Below are 18,837 nucleotides of genomic sequence, written 5' to 3'. Positions count from 1 at the left end.
ATCAACACCACATCAAGAACAAAACCTCAGAAACCCTCATTTCCGTTTCACAAACAGGAATTTATTTTTTATTCTCCCCTCCAGAATACACAGAGCAGCGCCGCTCGCTCACATCGAGTCAATCATCTCATACAGGTCAGAAAAGGGACAGCGGTTATGTTTACAGGTTTAATACAGCCACAGCACGGAGACGATGCCGAGTAGAACAAAAAGCTTTCTGCAGGAAAGATGGTGCATGGAATTAAGATAGTTGAAAGGGTTTAAAAGGTTTTCACATCAGCGTGAGCAAACATATATATCTCTGCTTTAATTCGTCGTGTCGATTAACTATTAATTTCTACAGAGTAAGTGTGGATGTGTTTTGCTGAGCAGGTTCCTCGTCTCCGTGTCCTCTCAACGGAACTGAAGAGGACTCACGCGCAGACCGATCACATCCTTACCGATCTCCGTCACCTAGAAAATAAAGTACAGGTTAGACAATATGAAAAAACTAATATCTACCACTCAGGTATCCCTCCTTCAAGATACATGTATGCAATTTAAAGCAGTTTAAACTCGATCTTTACAAGTTTATGTTTTGGTGACACTGTCAGACGTGTAAATTAAATTATGTGTTTATAATCGAGACCATAGTAAAGTACTGGACTACATTACATGAAGAGGTACAGTTGTATTGGATTTCATTTGACTGTACAGATGTACCTAATAAAGTGGACAGTGAGTGTAGGCTTTCATCATATAGTTTAATTAATAAGGTTTCTCTCCATTTTCACTTTGATTGTAGATGATTCTCACAAAGTAAACTATACATTCTCCTAATTGGAAAAGCCTTTTAGGTCGAATGTTGCTGTAGACCTACCTGTGTGACCCTGCAGATCTGGCCTTTGTATGGGGGACAGTAGCAGGCTCCCGACAGAGGACACTTCTCAACAGGGCGTCCGCGGTACAGGGGGACAAAAGACGCAGCGCACAGGTCAAACGGATTGTGGGGGTCGTAGTTCAACTGGTGGGCATCTGTCAGGGTCTTCTCGCATGCAGCCAAAATCTTGCGGGTCTGAACAGCAGGGAGAGATTTAACATTATTATAGAAGATTACAAAACAGTATTGTGCTCCATGTAAAAATGAAAACTCTTTGCTTCTGTGGATGTCGCACAACTGACCTGCTGCGCCACATCTGGCTTCGGCCCGAGCTCCAGCAGGCGGCGTGCAAAGCTCGCAGCTGTTTTGAAGTTACGCAGTTTGAAGAAGAGGTTCAGAGCCGTGCGCAGCACCAGCACCATGTGGACGGGTTGGAGATTACAGTGGGTGAAGTAAGCAGCCATCTGGAAGGAAAAAAACAAACTTGGTATTGGCCCGAAAACAAATGCTTCACACTCTTTGACAAACCAAAACCTGTCAAAATATATTATTGTCTGTCTCCAACAGCTCAGCACGGATTATTACCTCGCACAGCCTCTTCTGCTGCTCCAAAGTGTCTTTCGGCAGCTTCTTCCTCTCGGTCTCCATAGTCAGACCCACGATGTACTCTCTGCAAATTGTGATCAGCTGTTGAGCCTGAAACACACAGAAGACCAATGCACATTTAATACAGTCAATGGTTTTGATTATACAGTATGCAGGAGTATATATTTAACATTCTCGTGCTGTAAGTGCAGCCGACAGCCGCAGGCGTCTGGACTGAACTGATTCAAAGTTGGTCTGGTACTCACCTCTGCAATCTCCTGCTTGTTATCGACCACCAGCAGAGGAACCGACAACAGGATGACTCTAAAGCGCTCAACAGCTTCCTCAAAGCGCCCAGAAGTGGTCAACTGGTAGCACTGCTGCAGGCGGGAGATGAGGTCCGAGAGGCGCAGGCCCACAGCAGGCAGACCTTGCTTTGCCCCACAGTCCTAAAAAATAAACAATTTGTATATTTGCTTATTAGATTCACTAAAGGAGTACGTCCTCCCCCACAGTCAAACATCTTATCAGCTGTACCTTCCAGTTCCTCTGGGGGTGACTGCGCAGGCAGGGCAGAGAGGGCAGCCCCAGGTAACAGTTGCGGCCTCTGGACAGCGTCTGCATGAACAGTGACTTGTATGGTCCAAAGTTCACAACTCCAACCTGGTCGTGGAGCAGCTGTGGTCGAGAAGAGTGAACAGTTAGTGTCGGTATGAGGTTTAACTATAAACTTATATCCAATCAGTGGCCTCACCTCAGGCACAAATGTATACTTGTATATTTAAAGAAGTAATACAAGAAAAAAAGCAAAACATCTGAAATAATCTATTGTGAACATACTCTCATGGCTGTTTCGAAAGAGGCAGCTAGGATGTGGTCCACTGGCAGCTGGGAGTTGTTGCACCACACCTGGGTCGGACTCATGCCCTTGGTTGGTGGGACAAAGAAGCCGTCTTCTGCTCCTCCACCTCCACCAGCCGGCAAGTCCTGATGTTTGGAAACGAGAGAACGACAACACTGGTATGAAGATTCAGAAGTTCAGCCACACGTTTCATTTCTTGGCAGATAGAATGTGAAGCTTGAAAACAGACAAAGCTAAGAGAAACAAGTGCTGAGGAGACCTGAGGAGAAATCTATCAGCGTTTGTCTTGTGTCTAGAGTTAACCCTGTTTTAGTCCTGGAAGGATTTGTAATGATGAGGCTCCTCTCACCAGCTCTGGAGGAAGGTCCAGGTCTTCCTCCACCTCCCAGCCTCCTCCCTCCTCTTTCACAACTCCATCCTCCCCTAATCCTTCCTGGGCGTCCATGAAGCCATCTGAGAGAGAGAGAGAGAGAGAGAGAGCAATGGAGGAAATAATTAACTGTAGGATTACACACTGACAGTTCCAGTTCAAATCTTTTTTTGTTGAATTTACCTTCATCCAGCTGAAGTTCGGCATCCTCTCCCCAGCCCTCGCCTCCTGCAGCATCCATGTCCTGATCGGCAGCCATCTGACCTGCCTTCCCTACAACAGGGGGGGGGGACACTGTTCTCACTCTGGACAAGTCAACTGCCACAAGTTTCCACAACTTCCATTCAAGTAGTTCCTTTTTTATGTTTGACTAAGGATGGAAAAACTTTCTCACTGTTGTGTATTAGGTAAGTAGTTAACTTCTCTTTATAAAACGGATGATAGTTGCTGTTGATGCAGGCATGCATATATAAATGTGTGGTGAATATATGCGGTGTATCTATATTTGCATCTGTCAAGGCTTGTGATGTCTCACCTTTCGCTGAAATGGCTCCCTCAAAGAAGCCCTTTGATACAGTGAGCAGAGGCCAGTTGGTGTCCAGAGGGTTGATGGGTGGAGGAGGCTGCAGCAGCTGTGCATTGGGATCAACCTCAGGCACCTACAACACAAAATCCACCATCATTACATAACCAAAATTATGTATTAATACAACATGAGAGAGATTCAGAGGCTGTGGTGCACACCGGAAACTGTGAAAAGTAAAAATATTGTGTTCAACTAAAAATAAACCTATTGCATGCATTACTTCAGACAGCATGTTATGTGTGTCCACATTATGTGAATGAAAGTACAGAGAAGGTTTTCCCAACACACCGTCTCCTTTTCTGGGTCAAAGGTCTCCTTCAGTGATTCAGCTTCTTCATCCAGCCCATGGGTGGCTGCAGTCAGGTAAGCCAGAGACTCTGCACATAACAAAAATGCACAAAATCAGTGTTGGCTCCTTGTTCCATAGTTACAAATAATAAAAAATGACAATTTGGAAGCAGTACTGAAAGGTAAGCACATTGTTGATGTGGCAAACTATTCATTTCTTATGTTTTTCTAAAACTTGAAACAAGCATGACAACAGGGTGCTTCTCATTGGTCTGATGGCACTTCAGGCCACATTGAGTTGGACAGAGAGAAGCAGATAATCAAGCTTCAATGCACAAGATTATGCGAGTAGCAAAATGGAGTGAATCTAGTTAATGGTGAACTCACTCTGTCCACAGTTCTTCAGGATGCGGACCCTCTCACTGACGTCTCCCAGGTAAAGCGCCGCCTGGTAGTGACCGCTCATGTCCTTTCTGATCTCAGCTACGCATAAAGAGAACACGGATATTAGCGACACTGTAACATACTCAGAAACTCAAAATCCTTTTCCACCGTCTCCATCACTCACCGATCTTCATCATCTTGCGCAGCTTGGCCAGGTTGCCAGTGATGAGGTACAGGAAGGTGAGCTTGTCAAAGTTCTTGGTCCTCTGGTAGCACATTTCCACGACCTGGTGGTGACCCTGCAGCAGCGCGGCCTCGCCCAGGCGCTCCCAACAGCTGCGCTCATCCAGGGCCTTGGCGGCCTCCAACGCCACCTGGAGGTATGGAGTAAAAAAAATGGATGAAGAAAGCTAAGAGTAAAGGGAGAACACAATCTTAGAGAGTAACAATATTATTAAAGAGCTAATTTTGGCTTGTGTATGCGAATATGATTAAAAGAAAAATGTTACAAAAACATTTGTTACAAAAATAATTCAGAAAAGGTTTGTCTTTATTAAACAGTTTGTCTCGCAGCAACCCACCTCAATGTTTCCACACTCCAGTGCCAAACTAAATCGTGTCTTCTCATCTTTGACAAAGTGCAGCGCCACCTCAGGGTAGCCCTTCTTCTGCAGGTAGGCAATGATGGACTGACCCACCAGCTTGGCGTTACGCACCATGTGGAGCACCTGGACAAATGATATTAGAATTATATCAGAACCAGTACACATTTGAACACACGTACTTTCACACAAACAACAATCACCACGGACCCACCTCATCATATTTGCGGTTGACCAGGGCCAGTTTGAAGCGGTACTCTGTGGGGTCAATGGTGAGGACACGTGGTCGACACTCCCTGTCCAGGCAGTAAACGCTGTTACCTCTCACACGGGTCACGTAGATCGGCAGGTCCAGAGTCCTGATGATGCCATGATCACTGCAGGAACAGGTTAGAAAATAAAAAAAATATTATAACATATTAAAACATCTGCTGCTACTTATCAAGATTACAAAGTAAACATTTGCATTCTGGCTTATTCATCTACACCTCCTGTCATTCTGGGGCCAACTCTACAAGATTATTCTGTTCTACATAGCTAATTTACTGATAAAAGTAAAACAGTTGAGAGTTGGGATTTGTCATCATGACAGTTAAATGGTTGAAAATATACTTATGTCAAGTGCATAGCGTGACATCAGCATTTCTCCACAGCACGTACCCAGAGGTGAGGGCATATTTGATGTGGTTGGAGGTTGTGTAGATGAAGACTCCGCTCTCATCCCAGGCTCCACTCTTCACTCGGATGTTCTCGTGAATGTTGCAGAGACTTTCCCACTTACGGTTGCAGATCATGATGGCTGCAGGATGAAAAGAGAAAACGGAGATTTAGATTCAATGTTTTTTATTAAATTTTAAAATCTTCAGAGATGATCAGCTTTTGAAATTTGTTTGCCAACTGAGATCTGGCTTTAGTTGTCTTTGTCCGAACAGGTTTCATATCTCAGTGAGCTAGAAATGTTCCAGAGGCTCAGATAAAGATGTTGTGTCTCTCTGATAAGTTTCCCTGTCTGTACGTGCTGATATGCATCTTATCTACTCACCGTGTTTGGCGAGTAGAGCCACGTGGCTGGTGTCGGCGCTCCACACCACGTACTTGACCTTGGCGATCTTGACGGTGGCCAGAGAGCGTTTCTGCTGCACGTCGAACAGAGTGACGCCATCGGCATCGCGCAGCAGCAGCGAGCCCGTTCCTGCGTAGAAGATTTCCTCGCAGCTTGGAACCGCGACTTTCTTCACAATTTCATTCTTCAGGTTCTTAATCAGAAGCTGCAAAGGAGAGAGAGTAAATATTAGAAAACAGACAAAAATGAAAGTTTTGCAGCCTGAATAAACTCAGGTTTTAATTTCAAAATGCTCTGGAAACCTGTAACTGGACTTACAGAGTGCATTCGGTCCAGGACTGCAAATCGGTTCCTGGCCACCCAGACTGCCGTCAGACCAGAAGACCTCTTCCCCTCCGGTGCTAAGAAGAGACAGAATTTATGTGACTTTACTCTGAATTTCATCCACATCCTGAATGACGAATAAATGACTGTTTACAAGTTGAAATTTTGAGAAAAACAGGTATAACATTTCTGATTTAATATCTTTCATTACCATCAGGGTTCTGAGAATCGCTTTCTTTGGGAATGGAGTACAGGTCATATGTGCTGTTCTCCAGATTGGTCGCCCTCTGCAGGAGGTAAAGAGTATTACATTAAACACATGGACATCTAAACATATATGCACAAATATGTAAAGTAAGTGATTAGTGTGTTTTGATTGACAGGTACTTACATTGCAGAGCAGGACAGAGTTCTCAGCTGGGTTGTAAGACATGCTGAACACTGGGAACTTAGACCCACTAGGACAAAATACATAAAACACAACATGTTAGAAAACACTCAGAATATCTCAGAAGGAAAGTGATGGTTTCACTGGATGTGAGAAACACTAGAGAGCAGCTACCTGCGCAGCTGCATGACAGCAGTGTCTTTGCTGCTGTTGAAGTCCAGCTGGCGGAGGAAACGATCCTTGACGTAGTACAGCATGTTCCCGTGCACGGCGTAGGCTGGACGCTCGCGCTCCAGCTTGAACACAATCATTCCGCTGTCATGACCTAAAGGACACAGAGCCTGTTTGAGTGACATATCCACATCTGCTAACCTTTTGCTGTTAATGAACAGTGTCTTTACAATACTATCAGTGAAATACTTCTATTTTTTCTTTAGAATGCCAAGTTTATGATTTGTAGACCAGTGTCACCACTCACCAGCGGCAAACAGGTTGAGGTTTGGGTGAGCACCCAGCACCCAGAAGCGATCATGGTCCCGACGGAAGGTCTGCACTCCGGTTCTCTTGGACATGTCCCACACCCTGATGCTCTTGTCCTCAGAGTTGGACAGGATGAGCTCCTGACGCGGGTGGAAGACGGCACAGGACACATTGTTGTAGTGGCCGCGACATGTATCCAGCTCCCATGCCTTGGATTCTGGACCGGGAGATAAAGAGACATCAGAAAAGATAAAGGAAGTTAAGTAAGACATCTTTAGATGTTTGCCGTTTTAATGGATACAAGGCAGAAGTTTGTTAGAGGATGCCAACTAGTGTCTTAAAGTCTTGTGTAACAACACTCACCGTTCATTCTCCAGATCTTGACCTGCCTGTCGTCAGCTCCAGACACAATGAGAGGCATGGTGGGGTGGAAGGCTGCCCAGTTGACTCCCCTGTCGTGGCCCTGAACACGAACACACAATCTCAGCTCACAAAAATCCATCACCAGTGCTGGCAATCAATCTGAACACTTAACACTAACTGTCCTCTCTGGGAGAACATTATACCTGAATAAAAACAAACTATTACTGTCCTGTAAACAATGTTGTTTTCAAATCTATTGAAAAATACTAATGTTTATTAAATGTACAGTATAGATTTCATAAATTGCATAAATCTCCATCCCTTTTCCACTTCATGTGGAAAGATGGAAGTGAGTCTGTGCTTGGTTGTGTCACACGTCCCCATTGTTTTCAACTATTAAAACCCAGACCTGGCAATGAATTTTAATTTCCTTAGGCTGGTCATTCCTTGACCGTGCAGAGTTAAAGCTCAGGACTCACAAATCCACAGAAAACCGTATGTGTAATTAAGAGAACTGCCCATTTTAAATAAATTAATCCCAGTTCATGGTATTTTCCGCGAACTGGACTGAAACTTGGAAGTCAGTGACCAATTGGAAAATGTCTGTACACTACTCACTTGTTTCTCTTTGCCTTTTCAGTGGAAAGGATTAATTTAATGTTTTTTTAATGTAGCTTAAGGCAGAAGATTTCTACAATAAAGTACTTTCACAAGACCATCAATTACATCATCCCTGAGCATTTCAATTCATTTTAAGAGGTTTCCACTGAGCACAAATTTCCGTCGCTCACCTGTCAAGGTTAAAAATTAACTCAAATGACAACATCTCGGGCTAAAGTAACTAAAATACATGTGAAAGTTTCTGCTCACCTCAAGGACATGCTTGACAACGGCATCCGAGGCACCGAACAAGTCGACGCCAGAGATGCCACGCACGTCCGTCTCCACAGCACCAGGAGACAGGTTCTTCTTCCTCAGACCTGGAACGAACATTCAGAGCACCACGTGCAAGAGAGGGGAGGGGGCATATTCATTTTACACAGGGAAAAACACAAAGAGACAATACAAGTCAACAAAGCAATCAAATATGGAAAAATATAATGGAAGCAGTGAAAATACAGAGGGTGATTTTAAAAAGGAAGGAAAACTGTTGGACTACTGAACACACACAGGGTTCGAAAAACACCAACACAACCTCTGCTTTCTCAGTCCCCGCCAACTTGGGCCTGGGAACAATCATAGCTGGAGCAGTACCGCTGATTGGATTAATGAATCACTGGCACACAGAAGAAAAATCACACAATTACCCGTGATTTGATTTGATTGGATAGCAGATGAAGATTCACTGATTACCTCCCAGGAACAAATTGGATCGGGGTGAAAAATAGATTTGAGAAAACACAGCTTGCGTTCATGATTCCTGCCCGTTAAATCAATGTGGTGAACAGACAGCTCAACAGCAGGGAGAGATGACAGTGGGGGAGGAATGACACTAGGAACCCATGTGCAGGTGTGGATGTTTCCAGGGAGAGCATGGGATAAGGAGGACGCAAGGAGTGCACGTGGACTTGGCTGATGAGGGTGGGGTTGGGTGGGTGGTGGCTGCCGTTGTAAAGGCGTGCTCTGATGGGGCGATGGATGTCAGAAATATGAGTTTGGAGTTTAGAGGCTCGTGCATGTTTCTGTCAGGATGTTTGAGTCACATGCAGAGTTAGATTACAGCTACAAATTAGGAAAGAAGTTGATAACAATACGGTGAATAACGCTTCAAGAAATATAAACAACATGTTTTATATTTCATGTTATGTTTTCCGTAGCAGAGCCAGCTGTGCATTGAGTGCCAGGAGAAGTAGAGAAATTTAACATCAGTTCCAAGTTTAAGTCTGTAACAGATGCACTTCCAAACCAGTTAGTAACGGTTATTTTCTTTTGATGCAATGTAAAACGAGTAGTAAAATACAAAAGCAGTAAGAGTTTCCGATAATGCAAGTATTAGAGCGAAGGGACTGTTCATTCAAAGCTAAATGGAGGCTGCTCCCAGAACACGGGTGGTTATTCATTTAGTTCATAAAAATGGCATGGAGGGATGCAATCATGCTCAATGATAGAAAATGTAAAAGCAAAGAAATCCCAGGAGGTCAGGAGACAGTTACAGATCCACATTGTATGCAAGAAGTTGAAGGGTGATGCCAGCAAGTTAATGGTTTGGTGAGTGAGTAGACAAGCAGACGGAAGGGCAGGAAACAAGAAGCAAGAAACATCAACAACAAAAACATCAGAGCATGCAGAGGCACAGAAACACTTCTCCCATTTTCTACTCGTGACTTTTTTTTAAAATACATCTTCCACCTTTCAGAATGCTTTTTTACAGTGGCTAGTATTTCATTCATACACTATAATATGTTCTGACATTGAAACTATGTCCCTGTCTGTCCTGAAAGGAGAAGTGTTTCTGCAAATTGCCCACAGAGATCCGTCCTCTACAAGTTGGGAGAGGCAGAAGAGCTGGTCCAGGACTTAATATTCGTCCTGTTCCAGCTTCTTCTGTGTCGTCCCTACCACTCACTACCCCCACCCCTCTTCCAAAACCCAGCCCGCCATCCTCTTGTCCACTGTCCCACAGCTCTCACCGGAGATATCCCACACTCGCACGGTCTGGTCCAGACTGGCTGACACCACCAGGTCCTCGGATGGATGGAACTGGGCGCACATCACATAGTGGTTATGGCCGGTCAGCACACTGTGGATAAAAAGGCAAAGTTTTAGAACAGAGGTTACCTTGATGTTTTGCTTCAGGGAAAATCAGAAATGATCAGTAAAATGCTCCCACTTAAAATGTGTAAACTGATTAGTGTGTTTCTTTGATACTTCACATTAAACACACGAATGCAAACATGACCAAAGGTAATATATAAATTTCATGAATAGCTCTGCTGAAGTACTGTCACATGTAAACTTACTAAATATTTAAAGTACTTCTTAACGACTAGTTACAGTGCATCTTACCAGACACAGGTCCTCGACTGCCAGTTCCAGATGCGTATAGTCTGGTCATCCGAGGCACTTAGAATCCAGGGGTAATCCTACAGAAAGAGAAATAGTTTTATTAATCAAATCATTGAAGATGGATTTTTTTACATGAGCAACAATATATTGAGTCTTTGTCACCCTGGCCCTCGAAATAGGTAAGAAACATGTATTTAAAGTGAAAGAATAACTTACATGGTGGAAGAAGGTAGTTCTGATGTAGTCCAAGTGTCCAAGGAGGGTGAAGAGGCAGCGCCTCAGCTTGTAGTTCCAAACCTGGTCAAAGAAGGAATATGTAGTCAGTGTATACATAACAATTCTATAGAAAAGTCATGTGATAGATGTGTGAATCCAAGCTGTAGCTGCCCTTAGTTATACGTAAGATCCAACCAGTCACCTAGTTGCACCAGTGACGGTTTGCAGATGTTTACTTTCCTGCCTCACTGTGTGTGTCATCGCTGCAAGTCATCACCAACTTTGATAAATTCTGTGTCCTTTATTCGTCTAGTCACTATTTATGTTTATCATTTGTTTGGCTGTAACTTGAAGATGGAATTTAGCAACTTAGCTTTTAAAGCTGTAAGTGAGCTTGTTACAATAAATCAGTTATTCCTGATATTTTGGAACATACACATTCTTCACACTGAATAATAAACAACATTTTGGTGCAGATGGACTTTGCAGAAAAACACACGTATGTTAACATTTATTTCTGGTGACAGCAGCCTCACCTTAATCTTGTAATCGTCTCCTCCAGACACAAACAGAGGCTGCTGTTTGTGGAAATCAATTCCTCTGACGGGCCCTGTGGGAGAGGACACGTCAGTGAATTCACACATCCCATCAAAACTCACAGGCTGGATTATATTTGATAAATATCAATTCCTCATTGATCTTTTTTTTTTACCATCGTGCTCATCGAACTTGTCGATCAAGGTGCACATCCGATAGTCCCACAGCTGGATGACTCCGTTGTGCAAACTTGCAAGAACCCATGGCCTTTTGGGATGGAAACTCAGACCTGCAAAGTAAAACATGTGATCTTTAACATCACGTATACACAGAACAGCTGAGAGATAACCTTTCTGTGCCCAATGACAAGCAAGGGAACCATGTTAACTAGTGTTAATCTTAGCTAAACACAACAGTTAGCTAGGCTATACAGCTAACTACATGTCCAGGTGCTGTCAACACGTCTACACATCAACACAAGACGTGTTATAGATTCATTATCTAGAGAAAAGAGTATTTTTAATGAAACAACACGTCTCCATTTACAGGTTAAAGTTAATAAACACCTGAGCCCGGATAAACGACAGCTAGCTACCGTTAGCTGCTATGCTAACTACAGTTGGCGACGCTCTCACCTTTAACACGGGCCGACTTCGTTTCGAACTTGGTTAACATCGTGCCGAGGCGGTTGCGGGTTTAACTCTCCGTTAAAACAAAATATGAATCCACACGAATGGGCGAGGTTGTTCCAGGACGAGGTGAAGTCACACGGCCCCGTCGCCTTCAACCATTTAGCCGATTCTGCTTCTTCTCCTGCTTCCTGACACGTAGTCCGTCCTGTCTTCCGGTTTGTGGAACAATAAAGTTGTGGAGTGAAAGACGTGACGCAGAAAGCTCCACGCCGGCTGAGCATAGAAACACAACACATAGACAGGCGCTCCACAGGGGAACACGGTTAGTAATACATCTATAAACAACTATTTCTATATTTATATTCTATTCCTATTGCTGATTCCTGTATCGATTATTAATAATGAATTGACAAAGACTATTGAAAGTCATGTATCCACCACTTTGTCTATTTATAAGCTGTTCTGGAGCTTTCAATCAATATTCAATCAGATTTATTGTCATTTCAAAACATGACATAATGCATGAGAGGGAATGATATGAAGAATAAGCTGTGATGTGATCATAGGCGAACATGCTGGTGCTTATTGGACAATGCACGGTGGAGTGAAATACTACTTCCTGTTTCATCAGGTGCTCGGGCCCTAATAATAACATTCTAAACTCAAAAACAAGGCCAGAGACAAGAGATGTGTGTGTGTGTGTGTGTGTGTGTGTGTTGTGTGTGTGTGTGTGTGTGTGTGTGTGGGTGTGTGTGTGTGTGGTGTGTGTGTGTTGAGGGGGCGCCTTGACAACCTTCACTTAAAACTTCAATATTGAATTGTTTAATCTACTGTTATCATATTTGACATGTGTACATAAAACCTCATCAGCAAAATGTAGGCCAGTGAAAAGTAAGACTATTTCAAATGGAGTGAAACTGAATAATTCATTACAGCACAAGTACCCGAACACATTTACTTCCTTATATTCTTCCACTCACATCCACTGACAATAATTCACAACAGAATTTAATTTGATATATATATATCATTTTATTTTATATATTTACAAAACAAAGTCAAATAACAGGCTGAATTTGTGAACCGTTGCTTTGGGGATGTTTGTGTCAGCCCTGAGAGTTGAATAGGTCGCACCCCCCCTCCACCTCTTCATGATGAAAACCACAGCAGCCTCCCGCCCTGTTTGATGTACATCTGATCACTCCTCAGCGCACGGCTGGCTGAATCCTTTCACAGTAGTACCCCTTTTATTATACAGTTATTGACAAGCTGATGGTCGTGTGCGTTCTAGACCTCTCTGTAGTGACAGCGGTAAACTTTTGTCCTCTGGTGAAAAGTGGAATCTGGGCTGAACAAACCCACCAGCCACAGCTGCAATGTGCCAACAGGCTGTCGATGCCCAAACAGTGCATCTAAATAAATTATAGACGTGATCATTTGATTTTTATAACTATGCCTGTCAGTTTTTCAGCAAAAAACTTTTTTTTAACTGTATGTGGAGGGAAAAGAGGACATGCACAGTGGTGGTAAACACTCCTGAACACCACCCTTAGTGTTTTTCTTGCCTATCAGGGAACCCATACCAAAGAAAACACCACTCTGCACATTAAAACCACTGGGAAACACGAGGGAAGCACTTTGCACCGTAACTCTACACTATAAATATCACTGTAACCACAGCAAAGGCATCCGGGAATCAACATCTCAATCATTTCAAACCAATACCTGGAAATGGGGACTAATATTCAGAGGGTTGTTAAATTAGTTGGCCGAATAACAGAAAGTGCTGCAAACTTCTCAGTGGGTGTTCGATCCTCTCTAGTCATTTTAGCTCTTTAAATAATTAACAAATGTACAGTTATTTTTTCTCACTTCTTCACATGTTAATAAATCGTTAACTCGTTAAGTCGAATCCTGCACAGCCTGAAGAGAGATTAAAGTGTGTTACCAAGTTAAATTAAATATCAAAGATTGACGACTAACTTGGTGTAAACCTATGACGGTAAATTCACACTACTTTAAAACTATCATCTGAAGTGCTCAGCTGAATGGATTCATTTTTCTATTCAACTAAATTAATAACTTAAAGTCATTCCACAAAGGCACAGTTTATACCCACGAGGTGGTTTGATCGATTTTACCATGAGTTTAAACTGTTTGTAAAAACAATATAGAAAGACAGGCAGTGGTATTTAGTTTTTAAAGGAACGCAGTTAAAATGCACTATGAAGGAGATGTAGCAACCGATGAAAAACTAATGTGGAGATGTCAAAATGTTCTCAGTTGTGGGGTCCTTGAGAAGAAAGTGTGTTTGTGAGCAGCGTTGGTTCTCGCGTCTCCTCCTGATGTTGCTGCGGTCCACACACCTTCTACTTGAGGGAGCAGAGTCGACAGTCTGGTCACACTCCTGCCTGACCTTTGTGTTACACTCGGTCATCCCTTCTTCATTGCTGACACACACACACAGACTGACCCTTTGGCACCAGTGCTTCTGATGGACGGCACCACGACCTCTTCACATGATGGAGCACTGCTCTGCCGCCCCGCCCCCGGCTCCTCCGGGGAGGACGAGTGACTCCATGTCAAAGTTAAATCCAGGAGGCTGGAGGGGAAAAGGAAGAGGAAGAACACATTCATGTCTTAATATACATTGTCATCATACAATACAATGAAGTCATATAAACAAAACACATGCACTGTTATTGTTGACCTAGAGAAGTGGAAACTTACCGCATCACCTGCCAGTTCCTTGGGTGGTTGGCCCAGGTCTTGCAGCTGTAAAAAAAACAACATTATATATTATCTATGATGCATTTCAAAGTCTATTCCCAATAAGTTAAGATCAGTAAAACAGATTGTTAGCCATGCCACCCCCTTTTAATAAAGGTATCTTTATCATGCAAGTCATTTATCTGTTACTATAATGGTCAAATGCAGATTCACAATGTAAATATTGAAGAAGCACAAGGCTAAAGACACTGTAATAAACCTAGACATAGATTTAATTTTCCTTCTCTACCTTTTGCATCATGTCCATGATGCTCTCAAACGATCCCTCCTTATCTTCCACCCCCTCTTCCTCCTTCTCAAACCGCTTGCAGATCTCTCCCATAATTTTGGCCTGCTGCTCATAGCGCTGGTAGTCCTCTGGACTGAGGCTCGGCTTGTTGGCTTCCAACCACTCTGGGTACTGCGAGGTTGAGAGAAAGTTACAACAAACACTGACAGGAACAAAAAGGAAATGGTATCTGCTATTGAAATGAAGGACTACCTTGGTAGTGATCTCTTTGAGAGATGGATAAAGCACATCCTTAGAGAGAAGATTTTGCATGATGGACTGCATGATGGGCAGAATGTTTCCGTCATCACTGCCTCCTTCGCTACTCTCTTCCAATCCAAGGCCTTCCAGAGCTTTGACAAGATCGTCTCCGGCCAGTCCTGTTGACTACAGGTAAACAAATACAACATGGTTGGAAAATTGATAAAATTATGACACTGAAAAGTTTCAAAACAATTCTGATTCGACCCACCTGCAGGTTGTCTGCATTTTTGGCAAGGCCACGGAGGGTGTCTTTAAGACAAGAGGTGAATTCTTGTTGGGAGGCAGTGTCACAGCCTAAACAAAATACACAGGCAACATTTAGGCTATGTAAGTAGCAGACATATCAAAAACCACAAAAACAATTCAAACTGAAGACCTTACCAACTTTGCCTGCAGCCTCGGACAGCTTGTGGAAGTGCTGCAGCAGCTCTGGCTCCTCCTGGGCCAGCTCACTCATGGCCTTCTCCCACTCATCCTTTGCTTGAGACGCCATTTCTCCCTCAAAGAGAGTCTCAAAGAGCTTGCAGTCCTCAAGGAGGGGTGGCTGCACAGGTAAACAGTCCACATTAATTCAGCAGTAACTAAATGACAAGTGCAATCCAGTGAAGGGAGAAGATATAGTCAGAGAAAAGCAAGTATGTTATATTTTAATTTTACACAGACCTTCTCTGCACCACTCTTAGCTGAGGCAGATGCAGCTGCAGGCTCAGGGGCCGGGGGGGCCGGTGTCTTGTCAAAGTCATCCAATGCACCTGAAAGACAGAGAGACAACATTAGATCTATGCAGATCACTAGTCTTTACAACCAAGTTATTCAGCAGATTTTTGAGAATTTATTTATGAACCATCCATTTATTCCTATCTGGAATTCCTATCTAGTCATTGCACATGTGTGTATACAGTTATTGCACGTGTGTGTATAGTTATTGCACATGTGTGGGTATCAGTTATTGCACATGTGTATGTATAGTTATTGCACATGTGTATGTATAGTTATTGCACATGTGTATGTATAGTTATTGCACATGTGTATGTATAGTTTTGCACATGTGTATGTATAGTTATTGCACATGTGTGTGTATCAGTTATTGCACATGTGTATGTATAGTTATTGCACATGTTTATATAGTTATTGCACATGTGTAGGTATAGTTACTGCACATGTGTAGGTATAGTTACTGCACATGTGTAGGTATAGTTACTGCACATGTGTAGGTATAGTTACTGCACATGTGTAGGTATAGTTACTGCACATGTGTATGTAGTTATTGCACATGTGTGTGTATTTCACGTTTATCCAAACAAAGTGCAAACAGGCAGTAAAACCGGTGTGGGGGGGTCGTTGGTCACGAGTTGACTGTTGACACCAGTACATACACAAACAAAGCTCGTCAGCACAAACAGGAGCCCAGAAACACTCGTTGGGTTTTATTGTTCCTGACAAACTGTTTCTGTCATCCACTTCATTAAACTCAAGGGCAACGACATCGTGTTGTCACCGCTCTCTCTGGATCCGGATCGAGTCTAAGTTCACTAACATCATCAACACAAAGCATTTAACACAACAACCCATCCAACCTGTACTAGTCTGTGATTATTGGCGATATATTGGGTAATATGTGGGACAGAAGCCAGAGGTCCCAGCGAGCACACGAGCTAACCTCCCAGGGAAAGAGGGAGACACGGGGGGAACCAGAGCCACAGAGACCGTTATTAACCCGGGACAACCCGGACTAATGTCGGCTACACCTCGAGAGTCAATGTCGTGTCTTACTGTCCAGCAGCTCGTCCAGTTCTGTGTCGTGTCCAGCGGACGACTCTCCTGCTCCGGACGCCATGATGTTCTCCAAACACCCACTGTTTCCGTAAAGTGAAGAAAAATGTCGCGGACACCTGTCCTGGAGGAAAGTGGGCTAGCCAACCGGCGAGCTCCTATTGGCAGTTGGACCCAGATCCCCGCCCATTTACCAAGTATTGGCCAATCAGAACAGTATGTGTACAAATAAGGCGGGTTCAACGGTATGACTGACAGAGAAAGTGGCCAATGGAAGCGACGCCGAAACGTTTTCGTCAGACTTTCTAATTCTTTGAGTAAAGAACCAAAATGGCGCCGGTGATATTTATCCATATGGGATATGAGCATTGTGTTTCCTGAATAATAATAATGCGAGGAAAACAAATCAAATAAAACTTGTTTATTTATAAACAAATAAACAACAGGCACAAGTTCTGCTCCTCCGGATGTAGATCTGCTCTGTGACCTTTGAAATCTTAAAAAACAACTATTATCATGAAAATACAACAGTTCAATTAAATCTGCACAATACAATAATAATTATTATAATAACAATAATGAGAGGAATAAGAATTTAATTCAATTCAAACCAAACAACAATACAAACACAATGTGAAAACATAGGCCTCACACAACAACCCCATTAAAAAGTGAAAATAATAATAATAATAAAACTACTTCTTCTGGCAATGTTGTCCATAAAGTTTCAGAGCAGATGAGATGTTCATAAAGCTTTTTTGTTTAATTCTCTGCATACAGAGTCAGAGAATTCCTGAAGTTCAATATATAAAAGAAGAAACTCACTGGCCACATCAATTTTATCAACTTTAACTGAGTCACAAAATAAAATCACATCTTCCATGATGAGGACCAGGATTTTATGTGTCCAGAACTAAATAAAGCAGATTTCAGTCCAAAAGTCACTTTGATGAGTACAACTGTAGAATATGTGAGAAAATTACTCATGCAGGAGAAACATAGGGTATAAAACTGTGAATAAATGTATTGCATCGTTGTAAAATTTTATTAGGAATTAATTTAACTTTATTGGAAACACAAATCTATTAAATTCAAAACGCAAAACCTTCACTTTAAAACTGGCTCCATCTAGTGGCGGTGGTAAAAATCCAAAAAGGGTCACTGTAATGTATTCTGCTGCTGATGTCTTATTTCTGATCTTATTTCTGATCATATTTCTGATGTCTTGATAAAACTTTAACAATCGACTTCAGCGGTTGCTGTCTTTCATCAACATGTATACTATTTTTCTTTCTTTCTTTAATGTTGTACCTCCATTTCGTCTCTCTTTGGTCCTCTCTCTCTATGTTATATTTGCATAGGCATCATAGGATAAAGTTTCAACAAAATAAATGTGAAATTATAAAATTGAAATACTCAATATGATGACACGAGTAAAACCAATATATGCAAGTACATTAGTCGTATATATTTAGTCTGGTATTGCTGCGTTCATATTCTTTTATCATCCTAGTTCCTTCACAAAAGTCAATCTGGTTTATTAACTGTTTTTGTAAAGAATGAAACCCAGTGAGATGATGACCTATCATTGCTATGAATTAGAGTTTTTAGAATAGAATAAAATGGATTATTTCTTCACAAACACACAGTGCCACTCTTACATTAAATCCCTCTTATAGATTACAATGATGAAATGAATCAGTTAAAACAAATTAGAAGATTCTTGTGAGAATGTGCACGTTTTTTTTTTGACGTTCAGGAAACGCGTCAACCTACATCTCTCAGTAAATACAGGGGGTCGTCAGGGGTAACTGCTGCCGTTGCTAGGTGACTCACACAAATAAGATCGGCGCGAGGGGACATACTTGACAAATATTTATCTTATATCCGGTCTGTATCGATAGTAACGGGGAGAGATTGAAATAATAGAAAATAATAATAACTACGACATTTTCTAAAAGTAGAAACTATAACACATGATGGGAGGATGGAGGAATTTTCTTTTTTTTTCTATTACGGGCGGATGATGCTCTCTCTCTCTCTCTTTCTTTTCTCATGAAGATTTACACGTTTATTGGTTTATTCAGTCACATTTGTCTCACGAATTTGCAAAAACTATTATTGATTTATGTTCTAAATCCATGTGAACTCCTCCATAAAATCAGATAAATCTCCAATAACATCATTACAGATCAAT

The 18,837-nt window shown here is 42.3% G+C and overlaps 2 protein-coding genes across 2 annotated transcripts; both read right to left on the bottom strand.

The window, feature by feature from the left end:
- Positions 1 to 39: 39 nt before the first annotated feature.
- copa (COPI coat complex subunit alpha) lies at positions 40 to 11,771 on the bottom strand. The gene is made up of 30 exons (XM_035169998.2): positions 11,549 to 11,771; positions 11,089 to 11,202; positions 10,913 to 10,986; positions 10,377 to 10,457; positions 10,161 to 10,237; positions 9,785 to 9,894; positions 8,025 to 8,134; positions 7,155 to 7,254; positions 6,790 to 7,008; positions 6,486 to 6,636; positions 6,315 to 6,381; positions 6,135 to 6,210; positions 5,918 to 6,000; positions 5,579 to 5,804; positions 5,197 to 5,335; positions 4,751 to 4,913; positions 4,516 to 4,662; positions 4,119 to 4,308; positions 3,938 to 4,033; positions 3,551 to 3,639; positions 3,212 to 3,335; positions 2,860 to 2,949; positions 2,656 to 2,759; positions 2,285 to 2,431; positions 1,982 to 2,122; positions 1,711 to 1,893; positions 1,445 to 1,555; positions 1,162 to 1,323; positions 860 to 1,054; positions 40 to 453 (listed from the first exon to the last, which is right to left on the bottom strand). Exons 1-30 carry the CDS (start codon positions 11,586 to 11,588, stop codon positions 394 to 396), a joined length of 3,669 nt encoding a protein of 1,222 aa, XP_035025889.1. The 5' UTR covers positions 11,589 to 11,771; the 3' UTR covers positions 40 to 393.
- Positions 11,772 to 12,552: 781 nt separating this feature from the next.
- On the bottom strand, positions 12,553 to 16,787 carry pex19 (peroxisomal biogenesis factor 19). The gene is made up of 8 exons (XM_035170932.2): positions 16,641 to 16,787; positions 15,531 to 15,619; positions 15,249 to 15,411; positions 15,076 to 15,161; positions 14,817 to 14,990; positions 14,565 to 14,735; positions 14,276 to 14,320; positions 12,553 to 14,147 (listed from the first exon to the last, which is right to left on the bottom strand). Exons 1-8 carry the CDS (start codon positions 16,702 to 16,704, stop codon positions 14,061 to 14,063), a joined length of 879 nt encoding a protein of 292 aa, XP_035026823.1. The 5' UTR covers positions 16,705 to 16,787; the 3' UTR covers positions 12,553 to 14,060.
- Positions 16,788 to 18,837: the final 2,050 nt, after the last annotated feature.

Source organism: Hippoglossus stenolepis, chromosome 11 (assembly GCF_022539355.2).
Source record: "Hippoglossus stenolepis isolate QCI-W04-F060 chromosome 11, HSTE1.2, whole genome shotgun sequence".
Taxonomy (NCBI): domain Eukaryota; kingdom Metazoa; phylum Chordata; class Actinopteri; order Pleuronectiformes; family Pleuronectidae; genus Hippoglossus; species Hippoglossus stenolepis.
Note: the sequence above shows the minus strand (reverse complement) of the source record. Positions and strands in the feature narration are given on the sequence as shown.

What these genes read in the sequence shown, in the direction of transcription:
- copa (XM_035169998.2), bottom strand. Translation starts at nt 11,588, where the DNA reads ATGTTAACCAAGTTCGAAACGAAGTCGGCCCGTGTTAAAG. An exon ending in GGGAGCCATTTCAGCGAAAG is followed by an intron (nt 2,950 to 3,211) that starts GTGAGACATCAC and finishes CCCCTGTTGTAG; the next exon opens with GGAAGGCAGGTCAGATGGCT. An exon ending in CGAACTTCAGCTGGATGAAG is followed by an intron (nt 2,760 to 2,859) that starts GTAAATTCAACA and finishes TCTCTCTCTCAG; the next exon opens with ATGGCTTCATGGACGCCCAG.
- pex19 (XM_035170932.2), bottom strand. Translation starts at nt 16,704, where the DNA reads ATGGCGTCCGGAGCAGGAGAGTCGTCCGCTGGACACGACACAGAACTG. An exon ending in CTAAGAGTGGTGCAGAGAAG is followed by an intron (nt 15,412 to 15,530) that starts GTCTGTGTAAAA and finishes TTACCTGTGCAG; the next exon opens with CCACCCCTCCTTGAGGACTG. An exon ending in TCATGGACATGATGCAAAAG is followed by an intron (nt 14,321 to 14,564) that starts GTAGAGAAGGAA and finishes TTTTTTTTACAG; the next exon opens with CTGCAAGACCTGGGCCAACC.